Source organism: Ictalurus furcatus, chromosome 17 (assembly GCF_023375685.1).
Source record: "Ictalurus furcatus strain D&B chromosome 17, Billie_1.0, whole genome shotgun sequence".
Classification (NCBI taxonomy): Eukaryota; Metazoa; Chordata; class Actinopteri; order Siluriformes; family Ictaluridae; genus Ictalurus; species Ictalurus furcatus.
Window position 1 is genome coordinate 3,853,342 of NC_071271.1, and position 26,733 is coordinate 3,880,074.

General features: G+C 41.4%; 1 protein-coding gene across 1 annotated transcript in view; it reads right to left on the reverse strand.

Annotated features, from left to right (window-relative positions):
* Window positions 1–7,180: 7,180 nt before the first annotated feature.
* Window positions 7,181–26,733, reverse strand: part of grm5b (glutamate receptor, metabotropic 5b) — a 49,591-nt gene continuing 30,038 nt past the window's right edge. Inside the window, exons 4-9 of the mRNA XM_053647040.1 lie at window positions 25,263–25,498; window positions 21,824–22,070; window positions 20,522–20,690; window positions 17,973–18,099; window positions 14,078–15,011; window positions 7,181–11,614 (exon numbers count right to left, since the gene is read on the reverse strand). Coding sequence (XP_053503015.1) covers window positions 10,717–11,614; window positions 14,078–15,011; window positions 17,973–18,099; window positions 20,522–20,690; window positions 21,824–22,070; window positions 25,263–25,498 — 2,611 coding nt within the window. The 3' untranslated portion in view covers window positions 7,181–10,716. The remainder of the gene's footprint in view (window positions 11,615–14,077; window positions 15,012–17,972; window positions 18,100–20,521; window positions 20,691–21,823; window positions 22,071–25,262; window positions 25,499–26,733) is intronic.

The window sequence follows — 26,733 nt, forward strand, 5'->3', positions numbered from 1 at the left end:
ACGTGACAGTGACGCAGAGGCAGGAAGAGGAAGTGTTTAGGGCCGTGTACGAGGCTGCGGTACTTTCTCATGAAGACAAAAAAAACCCCCCACAATTTAAATATTATTTACTAAGATAAGTGGATTATTATTACACAGACATGGTGCAACGTTTATCTTATATCATTTACTTACATTTTAAAACATGTCCCTTTTTTAAATAAAGTCGGCCCTTCCGACTATCTGTCTGTCTATCTATCTGTCTGTCTATCTGTCTGTCTGTCTATCTGTCTGTCTATCTATCTACCTATCTATCTGTCTGTATATCTCTCTGTGTCTGTCTATCTGTCTATCTATCTACCTATCTATCTGTCTATCTATCTGTCTGTCTGTCTGCCTGCCTGTCAGTTGGTCAGCTCTTCCTGTCTATCTATCTATATGTCTATCTACCTATCTATCTGTCTGTCTATCTCTCTGTGTCTGTCTATCTATCTATCTATCTGTCTATCTATCTACCTATCTATCTGTCTATCTGTGTCTGTCTATCTATCTATCTGTCTGTCTGTCTGTCTGCCTGTCTGTCTGTCTATCTATCTGTCTGTCTGTCTGACTGTCTGTCAGTTGGTCAGCTCTTCCTGTCTATCTATCTATATATTTGTCTGTCTGTCTGTTTGTCTGTCTAGCTATCCATGTGTCTGTCTATCTGTCTGTTGATCTGTCGGTCAGTTGGTCGGCACTATCTGTCTGTCTGTTTATCTAGCTTTCTAACTGTCTATCTATCTGTCTATCTGTCTGTCTGTCTGTCTAGCTATCCATGTGTCTGTCTCTCTATCAGTCTGTCTATCTGTCTGTTGATCTGTCGGTCAGTTGGTCAGCGCTATCTGTCTGTCTGTCTGTCTGTTTATCTAGCTTTCTAACTGTCTATCTATCTATCTAGCTATGTGTTGGTCAATCTTTCTGTCTGTCTATCTGTCTGTCTGTCTATCTGTCAGTGGGTTAGTTGGTATAATAGCCCTTCCGTCTATCTATCTATCTATCTATCCATGTGTCTGTCTATCTATCAGTCTATCTGTCTGTTTGTTGATCTGTCTATCTGTCTCAGTTGGTCGGCCCTTCCGACCATCTGCCTGCCTGTCTATCTGTCTGTCTGTCTATCTGTCTGTCTGTCTGTCTGTTGATCTGTCTATCTGTCTATCTATCGTAACCATGCCTCAGAATTTGTATGTATACACAGTCACTTCAATATTTTGCTGTTTTTTTAAAAAAAATTATTTTTATTTTATTTTATTCTAGTTACGATTCTGTTTACATGTACCACTTCTGTCATTTCAGATTTACTATTGTGGATAAGAATTTTACATAATGTTACTCATATTTTCATCAATTTCTCCATCTGGGATTAATAAAGTATAACTGATTAATAAAGTATTATCTTATCTTATCTTATATGTCATGTGTCTGAAGAAAAAACCTGAACTGGATGTGCAAGAGCATTTATTGAGTTTCATTTTGAAGCTGAATCATGCTGACTCCCATGATATCTAGGCAGAGGTGGGTATCTGTATTTACTTGAGTTTTTCTTTTGCCTAATACTTAGTCTTATTTCCTACATTTCAAAATAAAATCGCTACTTTCTACTCACAACATCGCTACATTTCTGTATAATGATATGTTCAGAAAGTCATTAGGTAACTTTTTAACATCAGACATTTAGTTGATCCTGGAGTTGATCTACATTCCTAACAAAACTAACCTTTAACCTTTGCTGCTGCTGCTACGTACACGTTGTATTCATCATGGCAGTTTGTATTGTGACAACTAGTGATTAGACCTATACAAACTAGCTGAATGCTAATCAATGCTAGCTAACATTTGAGAGATTAGCAATAGAGCTGTTGTTGTTAGCCTTGGTTAATGTTTTCCCCAAAGTACCACTTAGACATGAGTAACTAAAATCAGTGCGTGATTTGAAATTAAGATTTTGTGAATTTTTTAGATGAATAAAAACTATTTTTATTGGTTGTATAAGGCACTACAGAGAGACACCGAGTGCAAGAAGACTTTATTTCCAGTTCTATCTAGATAGGGAGCAGGGAGTAATTTAGGATTCAGCCTTAATCAGTGATCTAATCAGAGTCTATGTGGAGAGACTGATTAAATTTAATTGGTCTCTGATTCAATTCAGGCTTGATTAATTTGCAGACAAATTAATTTGCTGCCACAGACGTTTCATGTGCACGGTCCCACTTGTTCTGTGTTTAATCGTTTAGTGTGAAAGTCTATACCGTCTCTTTAGCTGTAGTGGCAACGGTTTTACGTCTAGACCCCTTGAGGATACAAACCATTAAAGTTTGTACACATACAGTCCCCTCGGAAGGTATCGGAACCGGCTAGGTCTATTCTTTAGGGTTTTTTGCTATACGCTGAAGACATTTGGGTTTGAGTTACTCAAAAGTCGAATTTCAGCTTTCGTTTCCTGATATTTACATCTAGATGTGTAAAACAACTTAGAACATCGCACCTTTTGTGTGCCGTGAACAAAAATATTGGAACATGTGGCTGACAGGTGTTTCTTGTTGCCTAGGTGTGACCTGTTAGATTGTTTTTTAAAAGAATTAATAGCTCTGAATGTATATTCTTGGTTTGAGCCCTGGGTTTCGCCTGTGAAGACTGCACTTGCTGTTAAAAAGGATAAACCAACATGAAGACCAGAGAGCTGTCTATGGGAGAAAAGCCCTTGAAAGTGCATTATTTTAATACAGGAGCACTCTTGACGACGGCAATTTGCTTATGATTACAATTTTTCATGCTTTTTAACAGTTTAAAGTTAGATTTAATTAGATTCGAATCGATTCGATTCAACATTATTGCCATTGTGCAGGGTACAAGTACAGAACCAATGTTGTGGAAGTTAGTTCCTGCTCTCACACACTTTATGGCTGCGATAAAGTCCCACCTTAAACCTCTCTTTCTCTATCTGTTAAATAATTGTTGACTAAAAAAAACCTCACCAATGATTCTACGTTTTGCTACTAAACAATAATTTTTTCAAAAGCGTTTATTATTCGTCTTAGACTATGTGGCGCGTCCGCTGTACAAGTCATATCTGAACGAGCGCATTAATATTAATCTGTCATTTACGATACAGCCGGAGGTACAGTTATATGAAAATAACACACACTTTCAGATTGGACCAATCCGATTTGAGCATTCAACCGCACTGTGGTATGACATTATATAACATTTATTTAGCTATTACGGATTATGGATCAAGTTGTTTGCCGTGTTAATTTTTATAATTGCAGTGTATGAAATACATGGAGGAATCCATGATATGCAAAAATTAACACACAAAATAAAATGAAAAAAAAAAGGCGTCGGTGAACGGGCCTTAAGGCTTTTTATTCACCTAGTACTCCACTAAGAGCGCGATGTGGAAATGTAGAACCACACACAGTGCGTTTAGGAGACATTAGCAGAATTGCTTTTGATTAACGAGCTATGTAAAACGCAGTACCGTTGTTGCTGTAAACGTTCTGTCGATTACCCCAAATCCCATCACAATCAGATCGTTTGCAATTTAACAAAAGGTATACAATTAGGAAAAATGGTTCTTCAGGGGTTACTTGGATAATTGACGGTTCTTTGCTTCTTTATATGATAGGGAAACTGTCTTTTATAGGACACTGTGTAGAACGTTTAGGGTTTCACCGGAGAAACAAACCGAAGAACGCTTAAGGTTCGTAGATATCGTCGATTGATCAATATATGCAAAAGTGTATTCGTATATAAAATATACATAAATAAATGCAAAGTGCAATCAGATATGCTGAATGTGTTATATATGTGTTGCACAGTGCGCCACAATGCCCCCCCCCCCACCACACACACACACACACACACTGTGTCCCAATTACACTACCAACCAATCACCATAAAGCAAGCGATTTCCACGACAACCGTGACTCACAGCCCATAATAATCACACAGTAGGGGTGGAATGTTCAGGAATTAGTCACAAAGTGTATTTTTTATTTATATCATTACAGCCTGTGTGTGTGTGTGTGTAACCAATATTAAGTAATAATATTTATTTGATTTAAATTGAGAAAGCATAGATGTGAAATCAAGTGTTTATCACAGTGCTTCACGAACAAAACACACACACACGCACAAACATTATTATCTCTGGGTGGCCAGAGATAATAAGCTCTCTGTCTAAAAGGAGCATGTGTTTGTGTGTGTGTGTGACTACACACACTTCCATTGTGTGTGTGTGTGTGTAGGGGTAGTGAGAGAGAGAGAGAGGGGCTCTAATGAGACTACACACACTTCCATTGTGTTTGTGTGAGAGAGGGGAGGGGAGAGAGAGAGAGAGAGAGAGAGAGAGAGAGAGGTGGGTGACTGGTGTAATTTCTGAAAATGCTCTCCAATTTGCATGTGATTGTATGGTGTGTGTGTGTTTGTGAGAGAGAGAGAGAGAGAGAGAGTGAATGTGTGTGTTGGAGACCCTTACCGTATATCATTTTCGCCCACACTGTAATTACATAAGTGTGCCATCTGACAGAAAAACACACAACACACACACACACACATACTAGAACTTAACTTCAGTGGTAGCCAAGTGTGTATTTAAAGTTTATGGGTTCCCGAGTGGCATAACAGAAAAGCGTTCACACTACCATCGGGAGATCCACAACCATCTGCTGTGAGCTCATGTATGCAGAAGAAGGTAGATAGCACTTTCCTCGGAGTGTATTACGCCACCCTGCGACGCAGCAGTAGTTTGATGAGCAGCGGTTGGCTGGCTTCAGGTGTCTTGCATGTGAAGCATGTGTTAGCCTTCACCTTCGTCACGTGACAGCGGAGAACTGGGAGGGAATTGACAGGTGACCAAAACGGTTGGGAATAAAGTTAGAATTATGATTTGCATTCTGAGTTTGCGTACGTTACGTTACTATTGCTAGTCGGTATGTCAGTACAAGAGGCCCATACTTTAAAATAACTCCTGGGATATCTACTATTGTTTACTACTATAATGATATTATTATAGTTTTTTTTTTTACTAAGTGATTGGTAGATTTAAATGTATCATTAACACTAAAACGTTTGCTCAAAGCTGGAAGGTTCCTAACAGTTTACAGCGTTGTATTCTGGAACATTCTTAATCTTAATTTCTGAATCGACATTCCATATATCAATGTTTCCTATCAACATGAAATGTTATTAACTATAAATGAATAAATAAGTATGTTGTCATTTTTCAATAAACAAACATCTGTACCCTGACCGCGATAAAACACGTCAGGATTGGAAAGTAATCAACTTCAGGGTGGTGAGAGTAACCCCGCTTCACGCCTAGTCACTTATTATTTCCCTATAGCAAGCACACACCCGAGGTGATTTCTTCTATTCGTACTGCATTAAATCACAGAGTCGTGGTTCTATTCCAGATTTTTAATAACAATTCAAAAGATATGGAATCTTCCCACACAGCAACACCATGATGTCGAAATGTCCATAAATTTAAATAAAAAAAGAAAATAAAAGGAAGATGACTCTAAGCATCATTTTCGCACAACATGAAACTATTTCAGAATCATAAAAAAAATAATAAATCACCTTAACGATATAATTATACAGTCTACACAACTCTATATCCAAAAAGGCAAAATATCCAACAAATAAAAAAAAAGCAACCAAATTTACTAAAAAAAATAAATAATAATAATAATAAGAACAACAATAATAATAATAATAATCAATTAAGCACTTACAGCTTCATTTACACAGCACAAGTTGAGAAGTGTGTGTTACGGGCTGGGATTCAAAGTTTAAACTTTTGAGCCCACTACCGATGATCGATTTTGATCAGGTACCAAAAAAATGAATGTGTTACTCAAATGTAAATAATATTTCTCCAACAATATTCCATCCTTTATGTAGTATATAAGATGTTCGTTTTACGTTTCACCTTTAACTAACTTTCCATTTTATGGATTTACACAGCTCATTTTTAAATAGCGGATTCTTCCAAGTAGAAGACCGAGCACTATGTGTTTTTGATAACTGATCGAATTAAAAACTTAGGAGTACACTCAGATTTTTGGTACACGAGTGTACTATTCTCATTTTCTCGTGTATATTTTGAATAAAAGATCAGATATTGTATTCTATTACCCCAATTTTCTTTCCACATATCAACTAATAAATATTTTCTCTAATAACAAAATGTAAACGACAATTCACACGAGCTACGTGAAAAACCTAAGACGAGAAGTTTCTGAGAGATCTTTAAAAAAAATTTAAAAAATTAAAAAAGAATTTTTTATGTCAAACACGTAGGGCTAAAGCGGTATTTTATTTTACTCTACTTTTTCATTTAATATTTTCATTTAATAAATAAAAATGTGAACATTTTAAATAGAACAACTGAGGTCTTTAATTACAGGCAAATTAATTATATTGTAATTTCATTTCTTATATAATATATATAGGTTTTAAGTTCATTTTACATGATTTATTTATTTATTTATTTGCACACCATGAGGGATTGTAATTCCTAATTATTTCACTATAAAATCTCTTATTATAAATATTTCTAATCTTTTATACAGCTCTTGAATTGAAAATGATTAAAAATTTTAATAAGCTCCCCCAATTAATTCCAACATACAAAATTATTTGAAATTTAATTTTTACCTTAGTCCCACCTTAAATATTCATCACGTCTCTTTATCGTTTCTTTTGATGCAAAAAAAAAAATACACTTTTGCAGTAGTGTTCAAATGAGGTACATTGTGTTTACTACACATGTTATTACATTTAATAGTATTTTATGTGTGACCCACATTCAGCTAAAATTAATATAGGAATCAAATTCAGTGCATTTCTCGGTACTTTGTGTGTGTGTTCACTGTAGTATTGCTTTACATCTGGAATATTTAGTATATATTACATTTTTCTGTATTTTTAAAAACTTTTTTTTTTTTTTATAAAAAGCAATACAGTGTTGTCAACATAGAAACATTTGACGTCAATATTTTATGAAATAAGCTCCTTTGGCACTACAAACTAGTCATTTTCTATTCATTATACTGTATAACAACTAGCTATCTGAATAGTGTCATATTCATTATCGGTACATGTGGTATGTGTGATCTGTAAGAAATGACATCTTTTAAATTTTTGCATGTTTGATCATTCGTTTAGATTCCAATCTAGATATTTTCTTGAGGTTTTCATGAGGCAAACAAAAAATTTTATAAAGTTTTCTCTTACCGTGCCTTTTGTATGTATGTAGATTTTTGCGATTTTCATGGTGTGTTTTTGGGTAAAGTGGATTTTGTTGTGCTAAAAGCCCTTTATGAACGAAACTGCGTGTTACAGGGAGCATTAACATTTGAATAAAATGCTGTGAATTATTACTCTGTTGATTATCATTAGCTAAACAGCTAGCAAATGAATCAATTTATTCATCCGTTCATTGTGTGACAATCTCAAACGAGTTGATTAATTCACCTGGTTCACTGGGACGATCTCAAATGAATCGATTCCTTCACTTGATTCAATGTGACATTCTCAAATGAATCGATTCCTTCATCTGATTCGTTGTGACAATCTCGAATGAATCAGTTCATTCATGCGATCAACTGGGACTATCTCAATTGAATCGATTCATTCATCTGATTCACCGGGACAATCTCAAATTAATCGATTCATTCACGTGGTTCACTGGGACAATCTCAACTGAATAGATTTATTAATCTGATTCATTGCGACAATCATTATCTTAACACTCCAGTAGATTACACCGTTAGGTTCACTAGTATTTGATTCACTAGTATTGTGTTCAGTTCGGCGAAAACAAACACCGCTAAATAAAGAGCAGACACAGAGGTACGAGAAATTTGGTCCCACGCTATTCAAGGTTCACAGAAAAAAAAAAAATCATCACAATCATTAATTTAGAATTGAACATCCTGGGTGTTTGGAAAGCACAGGAAAATAGATGGTTAGAGAAAGAAAAAAAGAGAAAAAGAAGAAGAGAAAAATTAGAACGGAAAGTAGAAAATGGGAACAAATAAAAGATGACAATTTGGTGGATATTTACAGGATTTTGCAAGAAATTAAACAGCACTTTTTGCAGAGTCTGTTAGGTCAGGTCCTCGAACTCAAGTTCTTATTTTTAAATTGTCCATATGTGTGTGTGTGTGTGTGTGTGTGTGTGTGTGCATTTTAAACACACTTTCCAGTTTTAAGAGTTTCTCAGCCCTTTCTAAACTCCATGCCTGATGCCAGCTTTGGATGGACAGTCCTCATATCACTGTCAATTTTCTGGTACCCATTATCCCATACGCACACACGCACGCACACGCACGCACGCACAGAGTAAACAGTTCATAAAAATATCTCTAATTAGATGAGAGCCGTGTATATTTAAGGCCACTACCAAACAAAACAACGAAAAAAAAAAAACCCATTATTTTATGTCACATGTCCGTAGAAAGTCTTGATGCTTTAAGACGCTTCAGTAGCCTCTACGTTTGGCCAGGTGTACTTTAACAGTGAAAACATGTAAACACGCACAATAAACACTGTACGTCTGTGACACTCGTCCTATTTTCAGTCATCCTAAGGACAAGGGAGGCTCTTGTATTCCATCTCAGAAGCTATTCTCAATACATTTCAGCATTACAGCCTTTGTTTCTCGTCGTCCCCATTCTCCATCTCATGTTCTAAGGTCCTTTTAAGGATGAGGAATTCAGGTGGTATTTGTATTTGTATTATTGTCTTGTCTAGTATGCTGTTATTCATCCATTTCAGCATTACACATCTTTCTTATGTCTCAAATGAGTATTTCCACACTTTCTCCTCTGTGCTAGCTCAAGCATAGCCTCATCGACGGATTGGAATTGACAGCCTCGCTCTAGTAAACCATTTATTCAACAATCACAGCATTCTCAGAAATAAAGGTTCTAATGTGGACCTTATTGGGGTGGGTGTTACCTTCAAATCTGTTTATATATCTTTAGTTTGAGGATCTCTAGCGGGGGTCGTCAAATGGCGAGTATTTCAGCGGACCGAACCAATGATTTGCCGCACCAGAGTCGACTAATCTGATTGATCGAAATGAAATGGCCGTAGTTCAGCGCTTTAGACACACAAACCAGCTACTCGTGTACCCACGACCTATGGGATGAAAGGTAAGTCATCAAAGGTACACAATTAGACCTTAAGGAATTCCATCATACTGTACATGTGCAGAGTAGGTTTACTAGTACTTTGGGGAACAAGGATGCCATTATTCATCCACTCAGCACTGGTATATTTCACCTTTCGCATATATTTCCTTTAATTAATAGTCCTACACCTGCTTCCTTCTTTTACCCTCTCTACTCTCTTTGAGAATTCCTTATTACACATCCTACATCTTTTCCAGTCACTGAAGCTGTACCCATGCGAGACCAAATGCTCATATTCGTCTCATTATCTTTCGTGTAAAGACGGTAAAGAGTTCCTCATGTCTACTCTAGAAAGGAGTTATTCATCACTTTTATACTTTTCTTACTTCTTTAAAGTATTATCCGCGTTCTTGTTCTATCCATTCTGTCTCTAGGGTCCTTCTAAGGACAACGATTTCGACGTCTCTTCATTTCTTGGCTAAATCGGACAGTAAAACCCACTCAGATGTCCTTACCATGTCCAGGAAGCCGTTATTACAGTGCTTGCAAGGCACTTTTTAAAATTCATTTTGAAAGATGAAAACATATTGAAAGATGGAAACGTCCGTCTATTTGAATTCCATCTGCCACGTCATGACGTCATAACGGGCTTCACAGCCGAGCCGACCGATCAGTGTTCCACAGAGTGCATGTGCACACTCACTTTTTGTCTCATTGCTTTCTCGCACCATTATTTTTCTTCTCGTTTTCTCTTTCTCCTTTTACTCTCACACTTTCATCCTGTACTTCCCATGTTTTGTCTCTCAATGTTCTTCAATTTTCTGTCTGCTTTTCTCACATTCTCTCTCTCTCCCTTCTTTCTTCCTTTCTTTCTCTTCTGTTGTCTCTGCTATTTCTCCATTTGCCACTCCCTCCCTTTGCTCAACTCCTTCCTCTTTATTTCCCTTCTTACTTCCTTCCATCCTGTATTTCCTTTATATTACTTTCATCCCTCCATCAAGCCCTGTATATTTCCTTCAGGATATACAAGTTTCATTTCCTACATATCTTTTCATCTGTACAACGGCACCCTTGTTCCCTCTTTTTTTTTTTTTTTAAGATCATAAGTTGCCTCGTATCTCTTCTTCCAAGATATTATTCATCATTTCGATATCACACCACCCCTCTTGCCTGAGTCTAGAGCACTGGCTCTACTTCTGCACTTGTGTTTGTTTGTATTACATCCTCTGGGACATCGTTATTCACTGATTTTTAGCGATTTTACCCTCCATCAGATCTCATCTGAATATTCCCATCATTCCTTCTCCTTTCCTCACCTCTAAGGTCCTTCTATCCTCTCTAAGATGCTGTTATTCATCAATCATCAGCTTTTATTATTGTTTCAACCCTCGTTCGCTCATTTCCTGTGCTCTGTCTCTACAGTCCTCTTAAGGACGAGGAGCTCTGGCTGTTTGCCAAATTCAACAGCGACAACATGTAAACACACACACCAGAAAACCGTTCTCTTATGTCTCGAATTAATATTCTCGCCACTTTCTTGCATCCAAGGTCCTTATAAGGACGAGGAGCTCTGGCTGTAGTGCCTCAGTACCAAGCAGTCGTATTTGGGTGACGATCCAGATGCAGGAGAATTCGAGATGCTTCCTGACGCCACAGAATCTCTAAACGGCGAGGGTGGCGTTAGCGCGAGAATTTCCTCCATGTCTCCTTTCGAAGCCTGGGACTCGTGTACGGTCGTTTCCAAAATCTTCTCTTTAACGCCCGAAGGACCGCCGAGGGGGCAGGAAGTGGGTGGACGGCCCCCGTTTGACTCCACAGGTGGAAGGGGTTGAATTTCAGCATAGGTCGTCATGGTGGCAGGCATGGACATGTCTCGGGACAGGAAGTAAGGGGCCGGGACTTTTGAAGAGTGCTGAGGTGAACTTGAGAGCATCAAGCTGTTGAGTTCACTGATATTAGCTGTGAAACGGTTCACAACGCAGCTGATTTGCTCCATTAGCGAGCCCTGGGATGAGCTAGAGACTCCGCCCCTAATTCCCACGGCTCCGCTCACAACCACGCCCCCACCAGCTCCTATCGCTCCAGCACACGATCCGCTTTCTCTACGGGACGATTGGCTGACGTATGAGGAAACGCTGATGATCTGTTCATCATCAGGGCCTTGGCTCCGCCCTAGAACTTCTCCCGTCCTCTGACTCACGGTGCTGATTGGTGACGGAGTCTGAGGCCGATACGTGATCGGATATCGCTCCTCGCTCTCTGCGACTTCGTATAGCATTTTATCGGTAGCGCTTTCAGGCGTGACATCCTCCGACGCCTTGGAGAAAGGCTTGATCACGGCCGTCTGGTTGTTCTCGCGCTTTTTGATGTGGAAGGAGAGACGCTGCCACAAGTGGCCACCTTTGGAGTTGCGCTCCGTCTGAGCCCACGTCACAGATTTACCGTTAGAGCTGCAAAAAGCAAGGAAAACAAACATACAAACAAATTATTCATTAAAAAAAAAACAAAAAACGGAAACAAGAGAAACAAACAAAGCTAACAGTGAGTTCCAATATCAGGAAATAAAGGATGAGGCAGGAATTTTGTAAGGAATGAAACACTTGGGTGTAGTGCTGTTATGGGAAAATAATCAACGATAGAGTAGTCTGATGCAACCCAGTGTGAAGCAGAGTTTCTTTCATCACCCCAAAGTTGATTATTTTCCTATAACGGCACGTCCCGAAGTGTTTTATTCCTCTTATACCACAGCAATTTGCCAGCAATAACAATTTTTTAACTACATTGACGAATGACACATTGTACTTTTTACCCATTTACAGTTACATTTAATGTTGTGGAACATCATTCCCCTTACCAGCCTCTCTTTTATTTTCTCTGTCTTAAAGATAATAAAGCTTGTCTAACTTCCACAGCACATAAATAAACCCATATGAATAATTACACATGTTTTTCTCCTGTGTTTTTGGAGTGTTCGCCATACAAGTCCCCTGTGTAAGCCGTTACCATAGGAACAGCAACGTATTAGAACGAGCACATTGATATAAACCTGCACTACTGTCACAGCTGCTGTTATAGAAAATGAATCAACCCTTTCTGACCAATCAGAATCGAGTATTCAGTAGTGCTGTCGTGTACACTAATTCCCGCTACTGGGACGCATCTAGCTGGCGCCTTTCCCCCCTCACATATTATGACTGTTGCTATGGTTACGGCTAGGTGAATGTTGTTTTGCTCTGGTGTTTTGTCTTTTTAGTAAAACATTTCCACCTGCTGTAGACGAAGCGTGTGTGTAATTAAAAGAAGACATACTGACGGGACGTAAACTGTTTACGTTATCGTTGTTATGGTTACGTGTTTCGGTTGAGTCTAGGGCACGTAATAGAAGTTTAACTGAAGTCGGGGGTTCGAGACACCTGCCTAACAATATGAGAAGAAATAAGAAAGAGTTGACATATTGGGAACATTATTCATCCGTCTATCCATCGATATTTTTCAAGTTGTGTTAAGCAGATTGACTGAGACACGAGGATATTTCATAGTTGCTTGATTCACGGATGTGTGTGGTTTTTTTTTTTAAATCCACGTGTCTTGTTTTTATTCTTCTGGGTTTAGGAAAAGGTCATGATCATTTATTTGAATGAATTGCCGTGGAGCTGCAAATGCAATGATAGGGCTATATTTATTTATCTCTCTCTCTCTCTCTCTCTATCCCTCTGCTTCCTTTGGGGTTAATTAGCCTCGTTAGTTACGACTTATCTCATTATGAACATGTGGATTTTATCATGTAGTGTTGATTGAGTGCTTGAAAACATTTGAACCGCTGTAAAGAGAGAGAAAGTGCCATAGAGGCTGCGAGAGAGAGAGAGAGAGAGAGAGAGATGAGCAGAAGAGTGCTGATACATAAAGAGACAGTGAAGGAAATTGAAAACAAACGTGGACTCTTTTCCATTAATGAGATCTCCCACATTGATCTAAACTAACGCTGACTCAGACAAGGGTTCTTTTGTCAATTCGTTCACTTTTCTCTCGTCCGCACAGCTCTCTCTCTCGCTCTTATCGGAGTTGCCCTTTCCCTCATTTTTACTTCTCGTTGGAAACAGAATGCTCAAAAACCCTAAGCGACAGGAAACCGACTCGTGTTCTACTTCCTGTTTCATTTCAGAGGTCATTCTTCAAGGGCTCTTGATGCAGTCATCCACAGGATAATTAAGTTATCTTAGCCTCCTCAACCCGCTGTAAGGGTTCTCTATGTAGAACTTTGTCCCCCACGGATGGACATAACCGAGAAGCCCTTAAAGCTCGCGAAAAATACAGGGCGGCGTCTATAGAATAACGTTACGGCGAATTTGACCGCATCCGGTATCTCAAAAATAGCGCGACTTCGTTCTGATCATGATATCTACGGTTCGTGTCGTCTTCCGTTAATTCAGTTCTCGAGACAAACTCGTCACATCTCGTCATTTATTTACACGTTATTGTTTGTAGGATGTCGTTGTTGTTTTTTTTCCCCCCACAGACAGTGATACTGATACTGAAACGAGTAACCAATCAGAGACGTCACAGAACAGAACAGCCTTATGGTTATCGGTCCGCTGTGTCCAAAACTATACAACATGTAGGTCACAAGAACACAATCACATATGTCTCACCATCTGTTCTCTGTGTTTCTGTCTCTCTCTCTCTCTCTCTCTCTCTCTCTGTCTGTCCATCTATCTATTTTTATCTAAAGCTCTAATAAACGACTGTATTTTGATGGGCACTTAATTTTGTGTGTGTGTGTCCTACACATTTATTAGTGTAATCACATTACAGGTTAACTCGAGTGGCAGAGCACTTACTGGAATGCTGCACACACACACACACACACACACACACACACACACACAGACACACACACATATATAGTGTCTAACCTGAGCGTGTCCCCGGATGAGGGGCGTCTCTTCCACAAGTTGGCTAGGCTGCTGGTGGGCGGCGGTGTACTTTTGCCCCGCCCCACATGCATGCGCACGGCTGTAGAAGTGGTGAAGGCGCTCCGCACGTTACGCTCAGGCTTGGCCAGGATGACGTAGACCTTCGGTGCAAACATGCAGCTGAGCGCTACAGTGCCGCTCAGGCTCACGGAGAAACACGTCGTGACAATCTTGTAGTCCGAGCCGAAGTAGATGGGTACGAACGCCAGCCAGATGACACACGTGGTGTACATGGTGAACGCCACGTGCTTGGCTTCGTTAAAGTTCGCCGGCACGTTGCGCGTCTTGAACGCGTAGAAGGTGCAGCTGAGAATGAGCACGCTGTTGTAGCCGAGCGGCGCGACCACGCCCAGGTTGCTAGTGTTGCAGATGAGCTTGACCTCTCGGATGGACGGATGGTGGAAGACGACGTCCGGTGGCTCCAGGACGAGCAGCGTGACGATGATGCCGAGCTGCACCAGGACCAGGAAGGAGGAAATGGCTAGCTGGGCGCACGAGCTCACGAAGCGTGGCTTCTTGGTGCAGATTTTCTTCTTGCTGCCTGCCAGGATGCGAGCGATGCGGTTGGTCTTGGTGACGAGAGCCGAGTAGCTCAGGGCGGGCGCCAGGCTGACGCCAATGCGCTGCAGGAAACAGGAAATGATGCGAGGTTTAGAGACCAGGCAGAAGGTGCAGACGTAGCCCAGGCCGATCCCGAACAGGATGACGTAGCAGAGCTCACGGCTTGACGACTTCACCACGGGCGTGTCACGGTACACCACGAACACGGCAGCCACGAAGAACGTGACGAGGAGACCGAGGCAGGAGAAAACCACCGCCGCGATCGGCTCCGGGTCGCCCCAGTGCAGATACTCGACCGGGATCGGGTCGCAACCTGCAGAGAGCGTAAGAAGAAACCGCAAGGATTATTGATTTATTCCATAACCAGTGTCCAAAAGTTATGTCAATATTTACAATGGGGAAAGTTCTGTGTATTCAGAGCCGGGTTACGCACCCTAAACAGAGCGTATGAACTGTCTGACAGATGAGCAGCTACAGGCTCAGCGAGAGACTGTGTTTACCATGAGAGATCGATACAGAGCTGCACTCGCTTATTTTCATAGCCAAATGTTAACACTTCTTCCTCTGGGGAAGGACGCACAAGCGGTACACACTGCGAAAGATGTGACAGTCCGTCACTGCCTGAGATCTCGAGCGTTGACAAGTTGTCTATTATTTATGATTTATTTCACTATTATAATGACGGGGCGGCACAGTAGTGCGTACGTACATACCAAAATACAGAGAAGGAGACAGGAAGTAGAGAAGAGAAGCAGACATGCAGAACAGAGCGGAGCGGAGCAGAGAGTGTAGGAAATAAATAAATAAACAAACAAACAAACAAACAAACAGAGGAAGCTGTATAAGGACATACTGAGAGATCGAGAAAGAGAGGCAGATGGAGACGTCAGTCAACAAGGCATAGAAAGGAAAGGAAAGAGAAAAACTGAGACTGAGACGCATAGATAAGATGAGAGATAGAGGGCCAGATGTACACAGATGTGTCCGTGTCTGTTTTTAGGTGCAATCAGCCGGCATTCTGCTTGAAACCCCCTCGAGCGTTAAGATACGAAACCGCCGTACGAGAACAGGTTCTCCTCCTCATACATTTGAAGTCTTCGTATAGTGCCTGGGCTGTCGGGATGCTTTTGTCGCGCAGATCTGGCAACCCTGATCAAAGCACGTACGACAGGAACACGTTCATCGATTTATCTTAGCTGTCTTTTCCATAAAAGCATTTATGCCACGGATAAAACGTGCAATGGGACGGTGTTAAGAAATAAATAAATAAATAAATAAATAAATAAATAAATAAATGCAATCGTATAAGAGGAATAAAACACTTTAGGACGTGCTTCACGTCGGGCCGCTTCACGTTTACGCCGTAAATGTTTTTATTTTCCCCTAACAGCATGCCTTTTACTCTTTATTTAGGAATCACGGTATCCGTAGTAATGCCCTCGACACCGTTCACTTGTTCAGTGAGAGAGGAATTTAGATTGAGACATACACAGAGAGAGAAAGGAGAGAGAGAGAGAGAGAGAGAGAGAGAGAGAAAAAGACTGGGGAGAGTAAGACTGAAGCGGTGAGAGACGGAGAGACAGAGAAAGATGCTTGTGGCGGTGTTGCTCTTCGTTAATATTAAAAACTCTGCAGTATGAATGCGAATAAGTTCTGCAGTGTAACAGTGCGCTAATTAATTATTCATCAACCTCATGAATTATTCATTATTAACCTATTGCTGCTTATTGTTGTTATTTATTCCTGTTCTTATTACACTTGATAAGGAAGAAACCATAAATATCCAAACGTAGGACCTGTCGCTCTGTCTGTCTCTCTCATTGTCTCTCTCTCTCTCTCTCGGACTGTGTAATTATTCATCACTTCAGTGAAGCAAAATGAAGTGAAGCAATGACGCTCGGAACGAAAATGAAAACCCGTCGAAACCTGAATGTGAAATCTTGTAAGCTGAACAAAATCCGTCTGTCTGAAGGCATCTCTGCTTTATTAACTGCCTCGACAGATGTCACGTCTTCGTGTATTCATCTCCTTATTAAACGGCTAATGAAAAATCACACGGTGAAATGAAACAATTTGCCTCCAAGAGACGCGAAAGCAATTTGTTTACAAGCTGTCCTGTCTCTCTCTCTCTCTCTCTCTCATTGTCTATTTCACACAAATACACCACAACACACCCAGCCATGCAGATAAACACCTACCCGGACAGATTACTTCACTAATCTGATTTACGCACTTAGACAGAGAGCTTCTTTCTCTCTGTATGTTGAGAGACAGAGACACACACACGCCTTTATTCAGAGTCCAAGACTTAACTCAGTGCTTACACTGGGAGAGTTACTCGTATTCAGAGTCGGGTTACGCGGCAGTGTACGTTGCTCCACATTCAGATGATTCAATTCTCCGTGGTGTAGTTCACGCCTCTGAGATTTCTTGAGTAGAAGCGGGGCGGGGCGGGGCGGGGCGGGAATATTCGGGATAGAAAATGCGGACTGTTTTTTTTTTACTTTGCTGTTAAATGTGATACTGTGTACCATACAAGCAGGAAGCGATTAACTCCTTAGCAATTGAACGAAAGTCTACCATGACGATATAGGAACGAGATGATGGCAAGCATCGGCATCTAACATTAGTCTAGTATATCGCTGATATACGGCTGCGTGAATAGTCCTCCATGTGACAGTCGGATTAATCACGGAAATTCGGTTGAACTTAAATCATACGGATTGTGTTCGGTATCTTTTTGCGTTTTATTTTGTTATAGCTTAGCTAATTATGCGCACAACGTCATGAACCCACTTCGTTAATCTGAGGTCATGAAATCGTAACGTGTGCACGTGGGAGCTAAGCGAGTATATATATCGAGTGTATCATACTTTTAATTCGCTACATCACTATATACATGCTGTACATGTTGAAATACTTGTCTCGTATGAGGACAGAAACATGGCTGCAGGATGGCGTCCACGTACGTGTACCAGCCAAGTCAAATATGTCCCAGTATAGGAGGACAGATTCTTCAGACCTGCACACACACTTCACTCACGTAGTAAATGAAAACACAGCACAATACGGTGACTGCGAAAAACAAAGCCTGTTATTTACATTCTTTTCATCCTCATCAAAGCATTCAGCGAGCCATCGTGCATGGGGCGGGGTCATCCTGGAAGAAACCACGCCCCTTAGGGTAGAAATGTCAGCGAAATTCAAACAAATCCCCGGCATTTTGTTGACTTTAATTCGTCACTCGTTACTGGCCGTCTGTCTGTGTCCGTACCTGTGAGGTCATCAGTAGGCCAGGATCCGAGTTCGCAGGCTCGGCATGTGTACTCATCAAACACAAACTCGTTTTCCTTACAGGGGGTGCACGTCCAGCAGCAGCTCACCTCGCCCTTACGGATCACCTACGGAGACGGTGAGAAAGACAGTGAGACGGGGAGACAGATGCAGACACGAATAGGAGGAGCACTACGCATTTTTTAAGGCGGCTTGCCAATAAGGTTTACAGAATGGGACTAAAAGGATAGAGATAATGAAGATAGATAGATATATACATAGATGTTTATCCAAAAAAAAATCTTTGTTAAATATGTGTGCAACAATTATTGGCACCCTTATGAATTCATATGAGAAAAAAATATATGATGTATATTCTCATTGATATTTTACATTTTTTAGTACACCTGGGTGGTAACTAGGGACAGGAAACTGTTCAACCATGACTTCCTGTTTCACAGGCGTACAAATATGAGGTAACACATAGACCAAATTCCCTTATTCATTGATAACAATGGGTAAGAGCGAGGAATATAGCTGTGATGTGCGGCAAAAGGTTGTTGAGCTTCACAAAATGGGAAGTGTCTACAAGAAAATAGCACAAGCATTGAAAATGCTCATTCCCACCATCAGGGCAATAATTAAGAAGTTCCAGTCAACTGGAAATGTTATGAATCAACCTGGAATTGGACGTGTGTCTATATCGTCTCAACGCACTGTGAAGAGGACGATTCGAGTGGAGAAAAAATTTCCAAGGATCACAGCTGGAGAATTGCAGACGTTAGTTGCGTCTTGGGGTCAGAAAGTCTCCAAAACTACAACCCGAAGTCTCCTACATCACCACAAGTTGTTTGGAAGGGTTTCAAGAAAAAAGCCTCTACTCTCATCCAAAAACAAACTCGAGCGTCTTCAGTTTGCCAGACACTACTGGAACTTCAAATGGGATCGGGTTCTATGGTCAGATGCAACCAAAATAGAGCTTTTTGGAGATGAACACCAGAGGTGGTTTTGGCGCACACAGAGAAGTAGCCGTATGGAAAAGTACCTCATGCCCACGGTTAAATATAGTGGTGGATCTTTAATGTTTTGGGGATGTTTTTCTGACAGAGGACCTGGACATTTTGTTAGGATACATGGCATCATGGACTCTATCAAATATCAACAGATATTAAATGAAAACCTGACTTCCTCTGCCAGAAAGCTTCGAATGGGTCGTGGTTGGATCTTCCAGGACAATGATCCAAAACATACATCAAAATCAACACAAAAATGGTTTACTGACCACAAAATCAAGGTCCTGCCATGACCATCCCAGTCCCCTGACCTGAACCCCATAGAAAACCTGTGGTGTGAACTGGACCTCAAAATGTGAAGGATCTGGAGAGATCCTGTATGGAGGAACAGTCTCAGATCCCTCGCCATGTATTCTCCAACCTCATCAGGCGTTATAGGAGAAGACTCAGCTGTTATCTCAGCAAAGCGAGGTAGCGCAAAGTACTGACTAAAAGGGTGTCAATAATTGTTGCACACCTATATTTAACAAAGATTTTTTTTTGGATAAACCTGTGTTGTGTTTGCGATTGTTTGATATCCATGAGTGAAGAGTATTTTTGTGAATTTTTTTAACAAAAGATCAAAAGGTTAAACAGTAAAGACAATTTTTCACAGCCTTCTTTGCTCATATTTACCAAGGGTGACAATATTAGTGGAGTGCACGATGGATAGATGGATAGATAGATAGATAGATAGATAGATAGATAGATGGATAGATAGATAGATAGATAGATACAGCAAATGCATGCATGTGCTTCAATGCAACAGTAAACAGACCAGGGTTCTCCATGAGCTCCTGATTAATTAAGGAGCCCTGAAGCCAATTACAGGTTGAAGCTGGACTAAATGTAAAAAAAAAAAAGTTTCATCCAATTTGTCACCTCTGAAAGTGTTAAATGAGCTTAGCGAAGTGAATCACTGCAGGCCTGCTGGAACTCATCAGTCCATTTAATGTGTGATAAATCAAGGTCGAACTTAAAGCTGACATTTTGTAACCACTTAGAGAAATGTCATTAAGGCACACAGTGACATTTCACTAATTCTGCCACTGTGTTAAAGTCCACTGGGAAAGAAAACTCTAACTTCCTTCTCTCCCTTTCTGTCCAACACCAGCCTCCTTTCAGGATTTTTCTTCAACCCTGAGCAACATTTGTTCATCTTACACCACCTGGATTGCCGCACTAAATTAGAATAATGATGTAGGCTTTCAGTCCCAATGACAATGAGAGAGTCAGCTACAGCGGAACCTGAAGGAAGGAAGAGCTGAACTACTAACGTGTAGGGTTATATGAGGGGCAGGCTTAGTAAAGTCAGGGTCAGTGAAGTAGCTCGTTATGGGTGGGGCTAATTGGGGTGTGGTTAGTGAAGGGAGGTGTTAAATGGGGTTGAGTTTTTTTCTGGTGATTCTGGTGTTTAAACTGTGATACAAGTCAACATAGAGAATAACGTGGTTAGTATAAGACAGGGGAAAGTGTTCGTTGTGTGGGAGACACTGACCTTGATCTGTCCTTTATCGCAGGGCTCGCTGCAGACCGACTTAATGATGCTGTCTTTGTTCGGCCAGATTTCGTCATCGTCTATCTGCAGGCCGCTGTTGTCCCAGCTGCCCACGTTAGTGTAGTCGTAATAGTCTTTCCCCATCTTCTTAAAGTTCATGATCACATAACTACACACACACACACACACACACACACACACACACACACTTATATAGCTTAACTGACTGAGTGACTGACCAAAAGACCGACTGACTGATTAACCTAGTGACTGACTGAGCGACTGAATGACTGATCCAGTTACTGACTGACTCGCTGGATGTCTGATTCGGTTACTGACCGACTCACTGGATGTCTGACTCAGTTACTGACCGACTCACTGGATGTCTGACTCAGTTACTGACCGACTCGTTGGATATCTGACTCAGTTACTGACCGACTCGCTGGATGTCTGACTCAGTTACTGACCGACTCGCTGGATGTCTGACTCGGTTACTGACCGACTCGCTGGATGTCTGACTCGGTTACTGACCGACTCGCTGGATGTCTGACTCGGTTACTGACCGACTCGCTGGATGTCTGACTCGGTTACCGACCGACTCGCTGGATGTCTGACTCGGTTACCGACCGACTCGCTGGATGTCTGACTCGGTTACCGACCGACTCGCTGGATATCTGACTCGGTTACCGACCGACTCGCTGGATCTCTGACTCGGTTAATGACCGACTCGCTGGATGTCTGACTCGGTACTGACCGACTCGTTGGATATCTGACTCAGTTACTGACCGACTCGCTGGATGTCTGACTCAGTTACTGACCGACTCGCTGGATATCTGACTCAGTTACTGACCGACTCGCTGGATGTCTGACTCGGTTACTGACCGACTCGCTGGATGTCTGATTCGGTTACTGACCGACTCGCTGGATGTCTGACTCGGTTACTGACCGACTCGCTGGATGTCTGACTCGGTTACCGACCGACTCGCTGGATGTCTGACTCGGTTACTGACCGACTCGCTGGATGTCTGACTCGGTTACTGACCGACTCGCTGGATGTCTGACTCGGTTACTGACCGACTCGTTGGATATCTGACTCGGTTACTGACCGACTCGCTGGATCTCTGACTCGGTTAATGACCGACTCGCTGGATCTCTGACTCAGTTAATGACCGACTCGCTGGATGTCTGACTCGGTTACTGACCGACTCGCTGGATGTCTGACTCGGTTACTGACTGAGGTAACTGAGTTAGACTGAATTGACTCAGCGTCTGACCTACTGACTGACTGAATGCTCTTCGTACCTTCCCGGCGAATCTCCGTTCTCATCGAAGTAGATGTTCTCTCCATTGACGCCTGTGAAGTTGGTCTTCATGAGAAACTCGAGCAGTTTGGAACCGTCGATTGGCCGCATGGCATCACAGAGTCCCGCCATACCAGGACAGAGAGCTCTCTGCATCATATGAAGCCCATACGCCATGCTGTAGATCGCATTTATTACAAAACCCATCTTAGTGTCCTGAGCGTACTGCTGCCGAAGCGAATCTCGCTCTAGACGGGACGAAGACACAGAAGGAAGGACAGACGTCTGTGAGACAGCGAGTGAAGTATCTACCTCAGTTGAAATTCTGCTCTGCTTTAATAGCTCACTGCTTGGATTGTAATTCCATTCATTTGACAAGTGTCACTTTGGATAAAAAAAATATTCAGTATTTAGCATTCACTGGAAATACATACATTTGTAAGCTGTAACCGATCAAAGGCTTTGGTGTTCATTTGATTTTCCTGACAAACCTGGTGCTTAATACAGCCTTGAACATTGAAATTAAATGCAGCTGCTATAGTAATTAAATGTTCAGGTCCTTCTTCTGAGTCATTAGTCAGGGATATTTTATTTGCACCCCACCAAAATACCCATATATATATATATATATACCCAATTATAGCACCTGTCAGATCAATGTCACATCAGTAATTCCTTCTTACCAATTTCTTTTTTCCACCTAATAATAATAATGAATAATGAGAGAATTTCGTCCTGGTGCAGCTCTCCACTGAAGGGAGATCTGACCACAAAATCAAGCATATCAACTATTCTCTCAGCTTAACATGGTAGCTACAGAATCTGTGAACATATACATCCAAACACGAATACCAGTGACCTCCAAGACTCTTGTGTATGAACTCAATGACTGTAATTCCAGCTACGGCTTTCAAAACACACTCATTCACGGCATCTCCTGTTTCCATATCATTGAAACATATACGTATATGATGCATGAGTTGCCCTCAAGATAGCAGGGTAGACTACTGCAGCTCAGTGTGTAGGAGTATGAGTGTCGAGTAAGTGTGTGTATCAAAGTCCTGATACACTCTCCTCCTTCCCAACCTCATCCACTACATCAGAACAATCCTGGAGTTTAACCTCAGAACACCTACCTCTCTCTCTCTCTCTCTCTCTCTCTCACACACACACACACACTCACACACTTTCATTCAAACCAAAATTCAGTAATTCACTGGCGGTCACAAATTGCGTTTCATTCATATCCCCCTCTTCTTTTCTTATTGAAATGGAGCTATTTGAAACCGTGCGGCTTTCATGTGACGCGTGAACAGTCGTGTGCTTCGGGTATGAATGGAGAATGAAACGGAAAAGAATCAGAGGAGGAGAGAGAGAATGTTAAGGAAGAAAGGAATATCATAGAAAGAGGGGCAATGAGGGCAGAGGAGTTAAGGGAACAGAATGGCCAGGCACGCTACGTGTAACAGACTGGTTTTGGTGAAAAAGGAATCACTAAATGAAGAATAAAAGAGCGTAATCCGGCGCGGTGTAGTCGGATCTGGGGTGTGAATAGACAGGTCTTTGGAGACATGTTATTTGTTCTTAATTGAGGTTTTTGAGGCAGGTATACAATTGTTGATCTAGTTTAAAGGGTTTTGGCCAGACATGTCGTTGGAAACGTTTTGGACCGGGTCTGAAACGTGTTTGGGTCCATTATGGTTCACTGAAGTGAGTTTAAACTCATTCTAATTATCAGCTGTGGAAATGGGTTTGAGTTTGGGTGAATCGTGGGTTAATTATGGCTAAAATGGATCTGAGCTGATTGCAGCTTGAATGAGAGTGGCTTGGGCCATTTCTCATTTACTGAAAAGGTGTTTGGGTTCATTCTAATTTATTGGCATGGGTTTTGGAGATGATTGCGGACGGTTTGACTCTGTGGGTTATTTAAATCAGGCTGGGAAGTGAAATGGGTTTGAGTGAATGAGCTGTGTTTGTGCCAGTTGTGAGTTAGTATAAATGTTTTGGTCCCACTGTGGATTAAAGGAATTTGTGCTGGGTTTGCATTATTATTTTGGATTGCTGAATTATCAAACCAAAACGTTATAAGAACTTTGGGTTGCTGACTTGGGTTTAACCAGCTGTGAGTTCCTGAGATGAGTCTGGGCTAGTTCTATGTTAGTTATTTGTTTAAGGAACTGGGGTTGAGTTTGGGTTATTAAACTAGGCTTTGGTTTGGGTTATTAAACTAGGCTTTAGTTTGGGTTATTAAACTAGGCTTTAGTTTGGGTTATTAAACTAGGCTTTGGTTTGAGTTATTAAACTAGGCTTTGGTTTGAGTTATTAAACTAGGCTTTGGTTTGAGTTATTGAGCTAGTTTTGAGTTTGGGTTATTAAACTAGGCTTTAGTTTGGGTTATTAAACTAGGCTTCAGTTTGGGTTATTAAACTAGGCTTCAGTTTGGGTTATTGAGCTAGTTTTGAGTTTAGGTTATTAAACTAGGCTTCAGTTTGGGTTATTAAACTAGGCTTCAGTTTGGGTTATTGAGCTAGTTTTGAGTTTGGGTTATTAAACTAGGCTTCAGTTTGATATATTGAACTGGGGTTGAGTCTGCTATTGAGCTAGTTTTGAGTTTGGGTTATTGAGCTATGTTTGAGTTTGGATTATTGAACTGGGGTTGAGTTTGGGTTATTAAACTCGTTTTCAGTTTGGGGTATTGAGCTATGTTTGAGTTTGGATTATTGAACTAGTTTTGACTTTGGGTTATTGAACTGGGGTTGAATTTGTGTTATTGAACTGGGTTTAAGTCAACTGTCGATTATTGAACAGGGTTTGCAATAAAATAAAATAAAAAGGTTATTAAATTGGTTTTTGATGAATCTGACTGGTTTGGGCCAGGCAGGTTCGTGTTAAACTTTAAACAGAAAAGTTTTCTGAGTTTACTCTGATTGTATTGCAGTATGTTTGGGTTAAGTTGCGTTTCGGTCGTTTGTAAATTAGTTTACCGCGATGTGGTTGGAAAAAGGGTAGGCTACTAAAAGTGGTTTTGAGCTAAGTGAGAGCTGTGCTTGGGCAGGTGTGTGATTATTGATAAGGGTTTTTAGTCGAAATAGGCTGAGGCAGTGATTATCACATGAAAAGCTGTCTCTCCTCCATTAATGTGTAAATATATTCAGGAATACATAGACAAATAAGTGAACCTCTTTGCCAAGAGATGCGATGAGTCTCATCCCCCACCTCCACCTGCCCACGTCTTTCTGATTCTACTAGCATAACAATGGCTCCGTAGCTAGTGTGTACGCATACTGTACATCATTGTGTGTGTTAGATAGATCGTGTACACGGGGGGTAATCAGTCGGACTATGAGAGGAAAACCTGGCTGTTATGTCTACAACAAAGTGAAAGAAAAATAGCTTGTGTATGTGAGTGTGTGTGTGTGTGTGTGTGTGTGTGTACTCACTGCTACAGGTCCGGTTGTAGTCAGGGTTCTCCTGAGGATGACCCTTTAGTCTGCAGTTGAAGCGATGCTGCCAGAACTCCGGGAACCACGGATTGCGCAGATTGTTGTCAGGACGTAATTTTAAGTAGTAATCGTCGAACCACTTCACGTCCAAGGATCGCAGTTTTATTGTGATCCCACCTGCTGCCTCACGCACGTACCCGTCAGTCACGTCATAACGGTCCGCCCAGCCGTCACTGGGAGGAGAAGGGGCGGAGACAAGAGACAAAGCAAAAATCATTCAGGGTAAAGTTTTCCTTTAACGTTAGAGTTGTGTATAAGCGTAGCTACATCGAGCTGGAGTAATAACGTCAGTGGAAGGACCTCACCAGGAGTGCTGCTGGGCGGAGAAATCGATTTTATCGGCTGGTGGTGATGATGGCGTGCCGGCGTGGTTACAGGTTCAGAAACTGATCAAGCGAGAAATATATTTCGTTGACTCTTTTCTCCTTCTTTCACATACAGTACACACCATTTTTTTTTGTCCTCCATCCCATTCACATCCTCTACCTCTTTGTCTTTCTTCCTCTTTTTGTAGTTATTCTCCCTCACTTCTCATTTATTTCTCTTTTTTCTCTCTCACACATACACTCATTTCCCCAGTCCCTCCTCCCTTTGACATCTTGCAGTGTAATTCCCTCTTTTCCCAGCCAATACTGCCTATGAACATGATCTAGTTCTCACACACACACACACACACACACACACACACACACACACACACACAAATCCGTAAATCGGTTCACAGTTGTATCACTTGCAATATTTCTAAATGCCGTTGTCATGGATACAGCTGCAGCCAATCACACTCCAGCATACTCTGAGGGCATCAACCACACATGTCGGGCAAAAGATGATGCCATCTGTACCCCATGTGTGTGTGTGTGTGTGTGTGTGTGTGTGTGTAAGAGAGAGAGATCTCACACCTCTTAAGAGTTTTGACATTCCAAGGTGAGCAGTTACAACAAAGGTGACCAATTAATGTGCAGCAACACGGCCTGATATGCAAATAAGCACCAGTGACTAAAGTCTGTGCATGAGAGATAACGTGCACACACACACACACACACACACACACACACAGAGAGAGAGAAAATGGCTTGGAGAGGTTGTGCTCATAGACTTCATTACAAATGAAGATTATACAAATTATGCACATAGGGTTCATTGAGGAGAGCTGCACTGTCTGTGTGTGTGTGTGTGTGTGTGTGTGTACATAATATTACACTGACATCGCAGAGTTCTGACTGGACTCAAGTTGGAAATGCCTACGAGGCATGTCTTTGGACTGCAGGAAGACACAGGTGTACCTGGAGGAAACCTCTCAAGCACAGGGAGAACATGCAAGCTCCGCCCACACAGGGCGGAGTCGGGATTCGAACCCCCCGACCCCTTTACTGACTTCCTAGTCACTAACTCCCATTTTCTAGTT